Source organism: Anguilla anguilla, chromosome 3, assembly GCF_013347855.1.
Source record: "Anguilla anguilla isolate fAngAng1 chromosome 3, fAngAng1.pri, whole genome shotgun sequence".
Taxonomy (NCBI): Eukaryota; Metazoa; Chordata; class Actinopteri; order Anguilliformes; family Anguillidae; genus Anguilla; species Anguilla anguilla.
Genome location: NC_049203.1, coordinates 31,126,214 through 31,141,618, shown reverse-complemented (window position 1 = coordinate 31,141,618; position 15,405 = coordinate 31,126,214). Strand labels below are relative to the sequence as shown.

Sequence of the window (15,405 nt, the reverse complement as noted above, 5' to 3'; positions counted from 1 at the left end):
GAAAGGCTGTCACACAAGGAAGAAGCCCCTACTTCAAGACCGGCATAAAAAAGCCGGAATGAAGTTTGCAGGTGATCACCAGGATGAAGACCTAGCCTTTGGGAGGAGTGTTCTCTGGTCAGATGAAACAAAAATTGAACTGTTTGGCCAAAATTATCAGTGCTATGTATGGAGGAAAAAGGGTAAGGCTTTTAATCCAAAGAACACCATCCCAACTGTGAAGCATGGGTGTGGCAGCATCATGTTGTGGGGGTGTTTTGCCGGAAAAAGGACTGGTGCACTTTAGAAAATAGATGGCATCGTGAGGAAGGAGAATTATCGAGAAATACTTAAGTAACACCTCAAAACAGTGATCCTAAGCATACCTCCAAAGTTTTAACAAAATGGCTTAAAAACAACAAAGTGAAAGTATTGGAGTGGCCATCACAAAGCCCTGACCTGAATCCCATAGAAAATTTGTGGACTGAACTGAAAAAGCATGTCCGAGCAAGGTGGCCCACAAATCTGATTGAGTTACACCAGTTCTGTCAGGACCAATAGGCAAAAATTCCAGCAAAGTATTGTGAGAAGCTTGTGGAAGGCTACCTCAAGCATGTGATTCCAGTTAAGCAATTAACAGGCAATGCCACCAAACACTAACAAAGTGTATGTAAACTTTTGACCCACTGAAAATCTGATATAGTACATAAAAGCTGAAATAAATCTGTCTTAGCTATTATTTTGAAATGACCTCTTATGGAAATAAAGTAGATGCCCTAATTGACCCTAAGTGAGTTGTGAAAAATTGAGTTTGAATGTCTTTAGCCTAGGTGTATGTAAACCTTTGGCCTCAACTGTACATTGCATTTATTTATACCTTGCTCAAGGGTACAACGTGTCCTACCTGGGAATCAAACCGGTGACCTTTAGGTTAGCAAGACAGCTCTTTACCCATTATACTACACTGCCCCCCATACTCATACTCAAACTCAAAGGACAATAGCACCTTGTGTGAAAGGGTCAGGAAGAGAGAGCAAGAAATTACTGTCGCTCGCTTTTATTCATCTGGTGGGGGAAGGCGATTGTCACCCCGGTGTTGTGTGACAAAGATTAAGTACACCGTGCGCACATATGATATCATGCACTTCATGTTCTAAAAGAGACAGGATGGTACAGATTGACCAAGAGTACCTACACAGTCAAGTGTAGACTAGCTGAATGCTTCTATAAAAATAATGAGTGCATTATTTATTACGTTAACTTGCAGAAACATTAGAAACCATCTTAGAAATATCCTTGTCACAATGAGTCACTTGTTTTCTTCCATACAAATCCTGTTGCTAGCCAGCTACTAGATGCAAGTTTGTCAGACGTCTTGAAAACTTTCTCATAGTGGCCCTACTGATTCATGTCATTGCTCTGCATTTACCAGTTTACCGTGAACTTTCACATTTACGTGCCCAGTGCGTATCCTCTGGTGCCAAAAAGCCCCATAGTCTTACATGGCAGCTTCCATGAATTGGCTTCATGTGCCAATAGGCAGCTCTCATTCCTATGAGAGCTGCTTATTGGCACATGAAGCCAATTCATGGAACAGGTAAACAGAAGCTGTGCCCAGTTCTTGTAAAATTCAATGCCATATACGCTCTATGGTTTGTTTGCCTTATTGTCGGAACTGCTTTTTGTTTAGTGAATGCAGCTCGTTGACTTGTATTTTTTTTAACTCAAAAACTACATACCTTCTTGTGATGAGGTCTGGTGTCTTTCATAAGCATTCTTTACAGAACATTTTGACAGAAGTGGAGTTTCTGTTGTATTCAGTGGGTGAAATATATAAACAAAATGGATATCTATGGAGATTATGTTATGTAATAAGCCATGCCCACTTTTCCAACCATGACCAAACATTTGTTTTGAACTAGTTGAAGGATCAAGACCATGAGATCTTCCCAGCAGAAGCAAATTAGCTTTTTCCCACAATAACTGGTGGCAAATGTGAGCACTCAAAATCACATGTGCAAGTTAATACTTTGACCATGGGACTCACAAACAAACTATAACAGTGGCATGCGGTCAAATTACCGCTGCTCTTATTTTAACCGGAAATGAGAGGAAAATACATTTTAGTGACAAGCTGCAAATAGGGACATGCTTGTTACCCATAACATTTTTGTCTGTATTTTAGTGAAATGTACATCTATAAATGGTTATTCAGCAAACTTTGTGGTCAGACTATGAAACTTAACAATAGTCAGCACAGTCTATAGGCTAACATTATCCATCTTCGCTTCACTTAGGATACAGGGGAGAGTCCGTACAAATGTAACACATCATAAATGTAATACCATCAATACATATTTGTACACTGCTGCTGCAGTCACCATTTGAGGATTGTACAGACTACGCATCCTATATCAAACGATTCATGGAAAAGAAACAGCCACCTGGTCATATGAATAGTCTGTATAGTAGGCTATTTGCTTTTGCTATTTGGTTTTATGTTTGTTTTTAATGCATAATATAGCTATGGACAAATTAATTAGATTTTACATTTATTTCATGTAAAATAGCCTAATCTTGTTTGCAATTAAATGGTCTGTTGTCAGTTATGTTCATTGTTTTTACAGCATTTTGCAATGCTGTAAAACAATGAACATAACTTAATTCACAGGTCACTACATTGTCTTGCAACAGTAGGCTACATGTAAGTTTTGATGTATACGCAATTTACGATAATGGTTGTAAAAATCCAGCATAATTAATTTTACTCGATTAACTTATGAATGTAGCCTAAATGAAACAGGTAATTAGGCTACTTCTGATATTCCATAGCTGTTTGAAGTAAAACTGCATCGTACTAGGCTATATATTTTCTGAGTAAATGGGCAAAATTCAAAAACTATTACATTTATACCCACTCTCCCCTTTGTCTGCAACAAGTAGCTACACAGTAAAATTGTTTTTAATTTAGAATTTATTCAAGATAAATTGCCCGTAATCGTGTCTCTCCTATCAGCGTCTAGTTCCTTGTTTACCAAATAGAAGAAATGAACAATTACTGAAATTGCTGAATTATTGATATAAACAATTATTGTTAAACATGCTGATGTGTGGAAAATTCTATGGCCCGGTAAAGATATGTGCGGAAAAGAGATGCCAGCAACAAGCAAGCAAGGGGAATGTGAAACCTGATACCACAATTTTTTAAATAAAAATTTGTAATTAGTTTTATATTCAACAATTTTTACTGGCAGATATTAAGGAAAACATGTGTCTTCATGTGTACAATTATTATAAAATGGTAATAAATCACTTGTCATGACTCTTTGTTTTCTTTTTAAAATCAGTAAAGAAATACAGGTAGTTTTAGCCATTTTTCTTCACAAAAACCCCCCGAGGCAGCAGGTTTTTATAACCGGCCAGGTGAGAATATCTCGCCATCTTCTCTGGCATGTGTCTGAGCTACTGAATGCCTGACGTTTTCATGCAAATTGCTCAATTTGTTACGCACATATAATCACTCAAAATTCATTCATTACAATCAGGTGATGGAGCTGATAAAGTTTTAGGGTTGGATGAATAATTATGGCCATTGTAGTAATAGAAATGATGGATTTAGAACTCCGCAGAGATAATGCCTCCGACACATTTTCAGTTTTTCACAGAAATTGAGATTTTAAATAAACTGAATAGACTACATGACATCCGCTGAAATGTAACCGATTCATGTGCGGTCCCTGCTCATTATTGCTGAAGAAATTACTTTAAAATACTGCACCTTGTATTTCTTTGAGCTATTTCTTTCCATTTTGTGTATTGTCATGTTTTGCTTTCTTTTTTTGTAGTGCCGGAAATACGTCTTCATACATTTTGAATAACCAAGAGTAAAGCGGTACTCATTATCGGCTGTCAAGCCATTCAGGACTTGCAAGCTGACCACAGAGCTCTGCGACAGATACATTGACTATCTGAACAAAGTTTTTGTGCTGAGTTGTGGAATTGCAAGGTGGACCAACTTAAATTTAGGCCTTTGTAATTTCATTGGAGTGAATTTCATTGAATTTATTTCATCCCGCTGTGGTAGCTGCCTACTACTTTACAGTATCTCTGATCTGTTGTTGTTGCTGTTTCTGTCAGGATTCTGCCTGGTTAGGGGTCCAAGCACAGAAGCTGGTGGAACCCTATTGTATCTGTTAGGATTATAATTATTATAACAAGCTCTAAAGGTCCTAGACAAAAGGTCAAACCGACATCACCACTGTGACATCTGAGCCAAGTATGACCTCCTAAATTGGGGAAATCTGGTCAAATTTGTAGACGCACGTTTAGTTTTTAAAATCCTTAATGGTCTCGCTCCTCCTGTGGTGACAGAGTTTGTGAAAAAACTACAAGCAGGTCCACTAGGGTATCCACAAGAGGGGATTGCATAAAAATACCATTAAGGAAAAGCGCTTTTAGCCAATCAGCCTTTTCTTTTAAAGCATCCCATATTTGGAACACCCTGCCTGCAGACTTGAGAGACCTGACAAACATTGGCAGATTAACCCAAAATTTAAAAATTTGGTTATTGGGTAATCAACAATGTCAACATGATGTCTAAATATGCTGGGACCACCTATGTCTACCATATTGTTTGCCCGCCATTTTGACTTTTTAGTTGCGGCGTGAAAGCTTTCTCCGCTAAAATGTCTGAGGCTCAGCAACCATAAGTTGTAGACCAACCAAATTTGTTAGGTGGGTTCCTATGGCCCCCCACTACTCAGGCACTACAAATCACCTATGTCGGCCAGATGGTGGCGCTATAACAAGGGGCTCTGTGCTCTACAACTTTGCTATTGAGACCACCTATGTCCGCCATATTGTTTGCCCGCCATTTGGACTTTTTTATTAGTTGTGGTGCGGCAGAGCTGTAGCTCCACATCTAAAGTGTTACGACATCTAGTAAACTCCTTTACGGAAAGCGGCTAGAAGACATCCATGGCGATGCGACTAAGTAATCTGACACCGTCGGTTCTAGTTTTTATCAGTGAGTGGAGGGTCTGAACTTCATTTAACACACACCCCCTCAGCGTCGTTCATTTAACACGCAGTCTCATCTACAACTACACCCCCCACCCATGACATAATGGGCAATATTATTTATCTGGGCATTCATAAAAATATTCTTTCACCACTCAAAAATCGTATTCTGTCATAGCAACAAGATAAACCCGACAATAGCCCTAAGATAAGAGACAAGATTTGGCTTGTGCGCCAAATTAAAAAATAACTTATATAACCGAAGTATTTTGAGCAGTAATACTTAGCAATGATGAAATCTTATCTGTTTTCAGTAGATAGAGACAGAGACAGGAAATCAATGATATAGTTCTATCCACTCCTGTCTTACACCAGAAAACAATGTCAGCTCGGTCTGTAAGCAAACATATGGCTTAGCTATGCTCAGAAGTCCTCAATAATAATAGTATTTTCCAAGAAATCACGAAAAATCGTTGACCACGTTTCGTTAGGTGCAGCATCTTTTACTGCTACCACAGAGTGAATGCGTAAGTGAATGCGATGATAAGAAAATGTTCAGTTAAGCTGACCTATAAAACGCTATTCCAAAAGCAAAATTAGACATGTTATACATCGTTAGAAAGCTTATACTCTCACCTACGGAATTAATGAATTGTCAATCAAGCCAGACTGTACTAAAAAGGGTGACAACGCCGTAAACAACATGTGTGGTATTACACACAGCTGTTTTGGAAGGTACCCAGGCATCACAAATGCGCATATATTTCCCAAATGGATTGTCCAAGACAATATTTGACCACTCAGTCTCAAAAGGGACTCTACGCATAAAACCAACAGTAAGGTTGTATATTTATTCAATATTAGTGCCAGATATTGACTGTAGAATGACCTGGTTCACCATTTTTAAAAACTTTTTCTCGTTTATTTCGTTATTCAGTGAGCAGCGTTTTCACTGCTATATTGGCATATCTTAAGGCTATTGTCGGGTTTATCTTAGACATCAGGAAACATACTCACTGGGCAATGAAGTGACTGAAGCTCCGACACCACTGCTCTGGGTGAAGTAATGTAGGGGATGGATTGCTGTGGGACACAGAAATAGAAATATGAAGTGACACATGACAAACTCCCTTAGTCATCCATCAACATGGGGAAGGTCAGAGAACCTAAATGAGTTCCTAAATGAGAACCTAAATTCACATACAAATGGAAGGTTTTTTAACCTATAAAAAGCCAATGGCCAGAAAACACCCATCTGCACTGAAAACTTGTGAGCTGGGTGAGCTGAAGAGGAGAGTCAACAAGCCAAGATCAAGGACTGATGGATCTGGAGATATTTTGCACAGATGAACGGTCTCAGAGCCATTGCTATGTGTTCTCCCATTGTATCAAAAATTATAGAAGACTCACGCTGTTATCTTGGCAAAGGGAGGGTGCACAATGTACTAAATTCAGGAAGTCAATAATTATGACAATTATCTTTTTAAGAATAATTTTCTTTGGACAATGATCAATCAATAAGATGCTATGATTTCCCCATATTCCTGAGTACAGAAAACATTTGATAAACCGTGAATAGAATTTTATCCAGCTATTCATAATAAATGCAGGAGTTCTTAATTCTGGATGTCACTTTACTTCTGTGAATAGCCTATTGCCTTCCCATCACTTTACAGATGCGCTGTAAAAAAAATACTCTTACTCTACTGTAAATACAATCACAGTATAACCCTGTAGTTGCTAATTGTAAAACACAATTATATGTAAAGATATAAATTATATGTAATGACCAAGGACCCAACAACACTCAAACTCAGGTCTCCAGGGTAAGAGGCAGCCCACTGTGCTAAATATGAATTAACCTGCAGTGCAGTTAGGCAGCCCCAATAGCAGATCACTCCACTAAGTGCCTTCTTTCTCACATGTCACTCACAGGCTGTTATCCCTGCCTATTGAAGCCCCACCTTCTCAATCCCACTCAGACACCAGTGTGGTGAGTGATGACCTGGCAAGGCATGAACTCAGGTCTCCTGGCTGAAAGGCAGCAGTGCAAACCACTATTCTAAAGATGAATTCACCTCAGGCAGTGCAGTTAGGCAGACCCACTAACAGATCATTACATCTACAGCTAACTACTGGATTTTTACTACCATTATAGGGCATCAAAACTTCCAAGTATCTTACATAAAATAAATGAAAAGTTTAATTAAATTGGGGGGGGGGGGGGCTTTAATACTTTTGCTAATCAAAGTCCAAATATTCTCTGATGAGGGATGCCACATGGGAATTCAGGAGTGCTGCTTCCTTCAGGACTTTCTGTCTGGGGTCCAACGGCAGATGTGGACCCTTGAGGTACACTGATTCTGCCCTATCAGCTTTTCAAAAACTTGTTTGTTTATCAGCATAGCTCAGTTTTTCACAGTCAAAACATTTACTGTGAATGGTTCCACAGTATAACCAATAGTACTGTATCCCAGTGGCGTTGCCTGACCTGGGCATTCGGGGCTGTAGCCCCAAATATTTTTTCTTTAGCCACGAATAATTCTCCACTTTGAGCGGTTTGTCACTATGTAACTGAACATCAGTAAAAGAAGACGGCAGTGTTGTAATTTTGTATATCAATGAACGGAGTGTTGTATATTTTCACAATGAACGGAGGCAAGACCAATCAGAGAGGGTTTACAGGAAAATACATTATTATACATTACATTATAGGCATTTAGCAGACGCTCTTATCCAGAGCAACGTACAACAAGTGCAACAAGTACATGGAAGTACTTGTGTCTTATTGGCTGACAGGTCTCTGTCGGGGTTACTATGCCAAACGCTAGCTCACACAGTCAGTCAGTGTGAGGAAAAAATGGACATACAAAGATTTTTTACCAGTAAAGGGGTTGATGAAGCTAAAGCACAACCATCCTCTCATGCTGAGCCAGGAAAACAAGGTGTGTAAATGTCATATGAGTTCCAAGTTACGTGAACACGATATGAATAGAGCATAAGCTATGTAAGGAATAAACCACGATGGGCTGTCCCGTTATTGGAAAATAATGTACGACGGAGGTGGTGATGCGGCTGAGGCGAAGCCGAGGGTCGCTTAACCAGCCCCGAAGTAGGCTACATTATCTTCCCAATAACGGGACAGCCCGGAGGGGTTTATTCCACTTATACAACGGGTTACCAACAATGACTATATATGGTTACTTCTATATTTATTTATTTTTATCAATTTAATCAGCTGAAAGTGAAATTCTTCCGTGGGCGTTTGGGAATATTATTTTACCGTTGTCAAGCAAAACTCTGGCTGGTAGTTCTATTTGCACCGTTGTTAAGCAAAAACCTCTGGTCGTTAATTCTATGAAAACAATGATTCTATCAAGAACAAATAGTTCCTTCTCCTTTTATTCCATACAATTAGCACAATTTTTGTCATTACATTATTTAATAAAACTGCATGAAACCATAAGTCAATCAAATTCATCTCCCTAGCACTGTCTTGCTTTTTAAATGGTGGTCGCGCAGTGTAGACATAACGTATTTCTAAAGCCATCTTTACACTGCCGAGCCGGGTTAAAATGCTGTAGCAGACCAGGGATAAAATTAGTGATGATCAATTTCCACAGACGTTCTTTATCCACCTTTTGCCCGGTATGAATGTGTTCAATGCAGAGTGGAATCCACGGGATTCACTGTGGCGCGTGCAATTATGTATCTCCTGCACAATGAACATTGTCTTTCTCGTGAATGATTGTAGTGTGATATTTTTGAAACAACTGCCTTGCAAAATGTTACCCCTGGTGTTTCTGGTTTTGCTAGCTAAACTGTTCGAGAATAAAGCTGAACTGGGTGTTAAATTAGCAATCAGAACAAGAATAATAAAACAAAAACAAAGGAGATTTCATCAAAAAAGAGGATCAAGGCTGAAGGAACATATGACGAAGCATGATAAAATAATAACGTCAATTTATTTTTTTTTTATTTTGTTTTCGTTTCTAATTGTCAACAGCTCCCTCACCTCGCCGTAATTAGTTCCCAGACTATGGGCTTCCCTCCCTTTAGCTAAAACTTGAAAGAATCCCTGATTATTGATCATTTTGATAATTATAAAAATGTGATTGTTTTTTCTGGCAAACTTACTAAGAAATATTAATCATTCATAGATTTAAAGACTGTTCTTTTCACTTACTTGCAAGCACTGTTTATTAGCTTCAGAGAACACAGTTCTATTTCTTTCTTTCTTTCTAATTGCAAATAAATTCAGTCATTTCATTTCATCTTAACTTTATGTCTGTTTCTTACATTGCAGCTTGGACAAGTTGGGTCATAACAATACTGAAGTTGTCACGGTACGGGGGCTAGGACCCAGGCGCAGAGTGGGGAAAAACACGAAACTCAAAAATGTCGATACAAACAAGACTTTACTAACAGAAAACAGAACGAACAAAGAGCCATGAGGGGCATATAACAAAAACTAAAAGAATACAAAAAACAGAACTTCACAAGCACAGAAAACAAGTGGCAGAAGCACAAGCAGGTCAAAAACACAGGCAGGTACATATGGTCAAATCAAACACAAGTAGGAAACAAACACAAGGAACCAGCACCCGAGTCAAGGGAACAAAGAACTTAAATCAGGGGTCCCCAAACTTTTTCCAGTGAGGGCCACATAACTTTTCCCTTCTCTGATGGGGGGCCAGGGTCAGTTTCTAACAGAAAAAGTGTGACAATCGCAGGGGTCCCTAAATGTAATCATTTATTGTTTTCCAGAAAACATGCTGACACTCCAGCGCACCACACATATCCAAATATTAATAACCCTTTCTGAGATCAAATAACCCTCTCTGGGTTCTTCACAGAATAAAATAACGCAGAAAATATATAGGCTAATAACACTATTTATGAAATCAATAAAAATCAAATAACCCTCTCTGGGTTCTTCACAGAAAGAAAGTTATGCTGTGCCGTGCACAATCCTAGGTAAAAGTTCAACTTCACTTGTCAGAGCAGAATCTCAAATGTCTCTCAAAGTTCTTGTGTTCTTTCCTTATAATCCAGTTTTGTAGGTTCCATAGGCTAGCCCAGTAGACACCACTGTAGGCTCTCTCTCATCAACTTCCCTCTGAAAACCACAAAGCAAGCAGGCTAAGAAACCGAACTAAGTGATACAGCACCTACACAGCACAATACATTTCAATACCAGTATGGTTGTGGAGATGGATTTTATCCCAATAGATTTTATTATGATTATATTTGTTCATACTCAGAATGACTAATTTAAGTCAGAAAAGTGAGCTTACCTATGTACTGTATGTTCATCAGTGTGAATTGTGGGCCTGCATCTGGCTGGTGAGAAGTTGAATGTCCGGTTCCATTCTAGTCACAGCCAGTCTCAAACACTGATGCAAATGTTCATCTGTCAATCTTGATCTCATTGGAGTTTTCAGGAGTTTCATGCGTGAAAAGGTTTGCTCGCAGATGTACGTGCTGCCAAAAAGTGTGGACATCTTCATTGCGTGTTTTTTTATGTTAGGGTAGGTGTCATTTGGGAGGGCGGCATAGAAGTCAATGAGACTGTTGGGCTTGAATGCGTCTTTCAGAACATCTGAAGTTCTGTAACTCGGCCAGCTCAAACTGATAAGAAGGCTGGGCTTCATCGATGTCGGCAACAAAAGGGTTCTGAAAAAGACGGATTTCTTTTGCATGAACATGTAGTTCACGGAATCGTACACCGAACTCCGCCTTCAGCATTTCCAGTGCTTCCACACACTTTTCACCTGGGAACGCGACAGCTGGCTTCTCTGCAGAAAAGCTTTGGGTAGCAGGGAGATGGGTGAAGTTGTGCTTTTTCACTTGTTCCAAAACCAGCGCTAGTTTCACCTCAAATGCTTTTATGTGGGAATACATGTCGCAAATGAGTTTCCCCTTCCCTTGTAGCTGCAAGTTAAGGCCGTTCAGCATTTCTGTCACGTCTGTTAAAAATGCGAGGTGCCATTTCCATGCTGGGTCGATCAGCTCTGGGACCGTTTTGCCTTTTGACTGAAGAAATGCGTTAATTTCAGGTAGCAGCTCGTAAAAACGCCTCAAAACTTTGCCGCGGCTCAACCATCGGATCTCTGTGTAGTACAGCACATCTCCGTACGCAGACTCCAGTTCAGACAGGAATTGTTGGAACTGCCTGTGTTTAAGTCCATTTGCTCTGATGAAGTTTATGCACGATACCACAACCTTCATGACAGAATCCCACTTCAACACTTTGCAGCACAGCGCTTGCTGGTGAATTAGGCAGTGTACTTGTAGCGGGGCGGTGAGACCCCGTTCTTCCATCTCCCGGTTCATGCGTCCTATTAAACCCCGAGACGCGCCCACCATACTAGGGGCCCCGTCAGTCGTGATGCTGGCAAGCTTTGCCCAGTCCAGATCCAACTGTTGCATGGTTTGACATACTTTGTCGAAAATATCCTCCCCAGTCGTAGTGCCTTTCAGGCTTTGTAGGGCTGCCAGCTCCTCGCACATCTCAAAGTTTGCGGTAACTCCACGAATAAAAATAAGAAGCTCCGCGGTGTCCTGCACGTCCATGCTCTCATCCAGTGCTAATGAAAAAAAGTCAAAATCTTTAGTCTTCTGCTGCAGCTGGGCATACACATTACCCCCAATTTCTTCAACGCGTCTGGTAATTATACTTGCCGACAGACTCACGGCATTAAAGACATCTTTCTTCTCGGGACAGACCTCCTCCACGACAACATTCAAACATTTCTTGACAAACTCTCCTTCAGTGAAAGGTTTACCGCAGCTTGCTATCAGCTGAGCAACACGGAAGCTGGCCCGAACTGATGCTTGGTTCAGCTGAGTTTGCCGTACAAATGTAGTCTGCTGAGCTAACAGTCCAGTTTTTAGCTTTGAGATTTTTTCTGCTCGCATTTGGCCTTGCAAGCTAGCATACTTGTCTTTGTGACGGGATTCATAATGTCGGCGCAGGTTGTATTCTTTGAATACCGCCACCGTCTCTTGACAGACGAGACAAACAGCCTTTTCTTTGAATTGAACAAAAAAATAATCGTGTGTCCACTGCGGGTTAAATACCCTGCATTCTGAATCAATTTTTCTCTTACCCAACCTTTTTGCCATTATTCCGTTCTGGGGGGGGGTCACGTTCACGTTCTATGACTGGGGTATGGGTGGCCATAAGGGTAAAAACGTGCTGGGGCAAAGTGAGGTCGTAGTAGCATTTTTTTTCCGTCTCTGGTATTGTTCAGGGGGCTGGGTCAAATGTGGAGGCGGGCCGTGTGCGGCCCGCGGGCCGTAGTTTGGGGACCCCTGACTTAAATAGACAGGGGGTAACAAGACACAGGTGGGAACAATGATAGAATAACGAGACAATAATACAATTAACAGGGGGGAGCAGGACACAAAACAGAAGTGCCGCCATCTGGCGGCCCAACAAGGGAAACACAGACAGGAAAACACAGAACCATGACAGAAGTAGGCTAAATTTAACCAGATAATATAATTTTTAAAAGACAGAATTCAGTCATTGTCTTCATTTTTCCACAGGTAACAATATTTTCTCATGTTTTACTACCTGTACCATTGAGGTGAGAATTGTGGTTCATATCAAGTAGGTCCATCAGCAATGATTTTGCAACCAAATTATGAAAGTTTACTCAGTCACTTTGAGTAGTTAGCCGTTTTCAAAAATGTTTTAACTGATCAAATTAGGTGAATCATTAGGCTCCTAATTAGGTTGTTCAACATACAGTGAGCACCATAATTCATTGGACAGTGTGACACATTTTTTGTTATTTTGGTTCTGTACTCTAGCACTTTGAGTTTGAAAGGATACAATGACAACGAGGTTGAAGTGACTGTCAGCTTTAATTTGAGGGTATTTTCATCCATATCGGATGAACCGTTTAGAAATGACAGCACCTTTTGTACATGGTATTAAACAAGTATTTGTTTAATTGGCTTCACAGAAGTGTATTCATTTGTGTCGTTAGTGAATGCAGAAGAGAGCTGTTGATGTCTAGTCTTGATTCTAGACTTTGCAATTGCCTTTGGAGATTGTTGTTGGGGGTGTGACAACATGACAAAGACAACAGTGTCGATGCAAATTAAGCTGGCCGTCATAAGGCTCAGAAATTAAAATCAATCAATTAGCAACATTGCAAAAACCGTTTGGTTCATCATTAACAAGAAAAAACAACTGGTGAGCTCAATTATGTCAAAAGACCCGGTAGACCGAGGAAGACCACCGTAATGGATGACTGGAGAATACTCTCTATGGTGAAGAAAACCCCCCAGACAACAGCCCAACAGATCAAAAACACTCTCCTGGATGCAGGTGTAGATGTGTCAAGGTGGAAAGTGTAATTACTTTTTATTTAAAAAACATTTTGCAATATACAGAATTAAATCAGGGGAAATAATTTGTTCTGAATCAAACAGATTTAAATGCACACTCAAGCGACCATGAAAATATATATATATTTTTACATTTTTAAAACATATTTTTTTTCATTAACCCATTTACTCTCTCCACCAGTACACAAATGTTGGAATAACAAATTTATGTACTTTTTTCTAACAACTTAGTATTTATTTATTATAGTACTTAGCATTTATTCTTTTTTGGTTGAAGATGTTCCCCTTGTGTCAAGGGGTGTTTTGGGCATTTTGTGCTTCAAAAAGAAATACATGTGAAAACGAACCGATCTGCCACTGAGAGTTTATGCTTGTATCTCGGTGCCCCGGTTTGACACAGGGAGGACAGCAGAGAGCTGAAGCACATAAATTCAAATGCATAAGTGCTGAGGGTAGGCTATTGTCCGCTGGAGAAGCAAGTGTGAAGGTGGCTGGAAAAAGTGACAAATGGTAACCACTCCACACTGTCTGGCAGCAAGCCAATGGGAGGCCAAAATTATGAGAGCAAGTAAGTCCTCTCTCAGCAGCATTAAAAAGTGCAATCTATAAAAAGGCAGGCACCTCAAAATAATAGTTTCTGTCTGCTGCGCCTGTAACTGCGGCAGAGTCAGGGCAAAGTAGTAAAGAGCATGGCTGTACACAATATCTTTGAATTTAGATAATGCACAATATAGTAGTAAGAGAATGTATGCCTCTCATTGAAATTCAAAAATGTGCACAAACGTGTTCTTTGAACAAATATATTTTTTATTATTGTTAAAGCCGCTGAATCATCCTGTTAAGGTACAGTTCTAGTGCATGGGTAGGCCCCACGGTCTGCTATTGAAGCACCTGCACAGGGCAATGCATTGCTCAGACATTCAGTTCAGTTGGCAGTAATGATCTCATTGTACACCAGGGACTAGAGCCCGACCGATGCCAGATTTTTGGGTCCGATGCCGATCTCGATTTTGGAGAGTCCTAGCCACTGATTACCGAAGTTTTGACTGATATTTTGTCAAAAAGTGCAACATTTTCTAATCAATTTTGAAAACTTATATTTTATTAAAGTTTCTATATTTGAGAACATTTAACTTATAAGCAAACAAATAAATAAAAATAAACACACAAAGAACTTTTTGATAGATAAAAAAATGTAAAAGATGATATTAAATGGTGTGAAATCAAAATAATTCCACATCTTGCTTTTACTCTTTTCTTTTCCAGCCATCTATAAAAAAATGAATTTTAAAAAATCAGTTTTCCAGTTTCAAACATGTATTTTTATGAATATTATTATAGTTGTTGTTGTTATTAATTTGTTATTATTATTTCTTATTATCTATTCTCAGTAAATTAATTATATTTTCTTATCTACTACATGACCTCAAAGAGTAAGACTTTGTCTTGCGAGCTTCCCTGTCCATAAGAATTCGGTGGTGAAGAAAACTACAATGCGCTCTGACGCGTGACTAGATGACACACACTCGCTCGCAATAACGCATTACCTATTGAAACAGCTTCATTATTTCTTATTATCTATTCTCAGTAAGTGAAATGAATTATATTTTCTTATTTTAGTCCTACTACATGATCTCAAAGAGTAAGAATTTATGTAGCGGAGCTAATGAGTGAATCAAGTGTAACGTTAGCCTAGGTGAAATCTCATAAAAAACACGTTTTCAACGTACAAAAATGCCAAGTTACTCAAAAGTATTGATATCAAAATGACGCCAAGTTACGGTACTACAAACAATATAGGCTATCTTGCCTCACCGAAATGACATAAGATGTATTTCAACGCAATGCTACCCAATATTTCCTCAATTCTTTCAAGTCACTTGGCCCTCTGTGTATAAGCATGCAGTACATGGACAGGCCAAACATATGTGTGGATGGCTGTCTCACAGTCAAGATTGATTGAATAGGTGTGTATATGTCCAATTTGTATTGATATGTAGCCTATGTATTTCGCTGCCCAGCCTTTCTGTTGCGTGAATGATA

At 39.5% G+C, this 15,405-nt stretch overlaps 1 protein-coding gene across 1 annotated transcript; it reads right to left on the bottom strand.

The window, feature by feature from the left end:
• Positions 1-10,560: 10,560 nt before the first annotated feature.
• LOC118222790 (general transcription factor II-I repeat domain-containing protein 2-like) lies at positions 10,561-11,919 on the bottom strand. Its single transcript, XM_035408636.1, has one exon. It carries the CDS (start codon positions 11,917-11,919, stop codon positions 10,561-10,563), a length of 1,359 nt encoding a protein of 452 aa, XP_035264527.1.
• Positions 11,920-15,405: the final 3,486 nt, after the last annotated feature.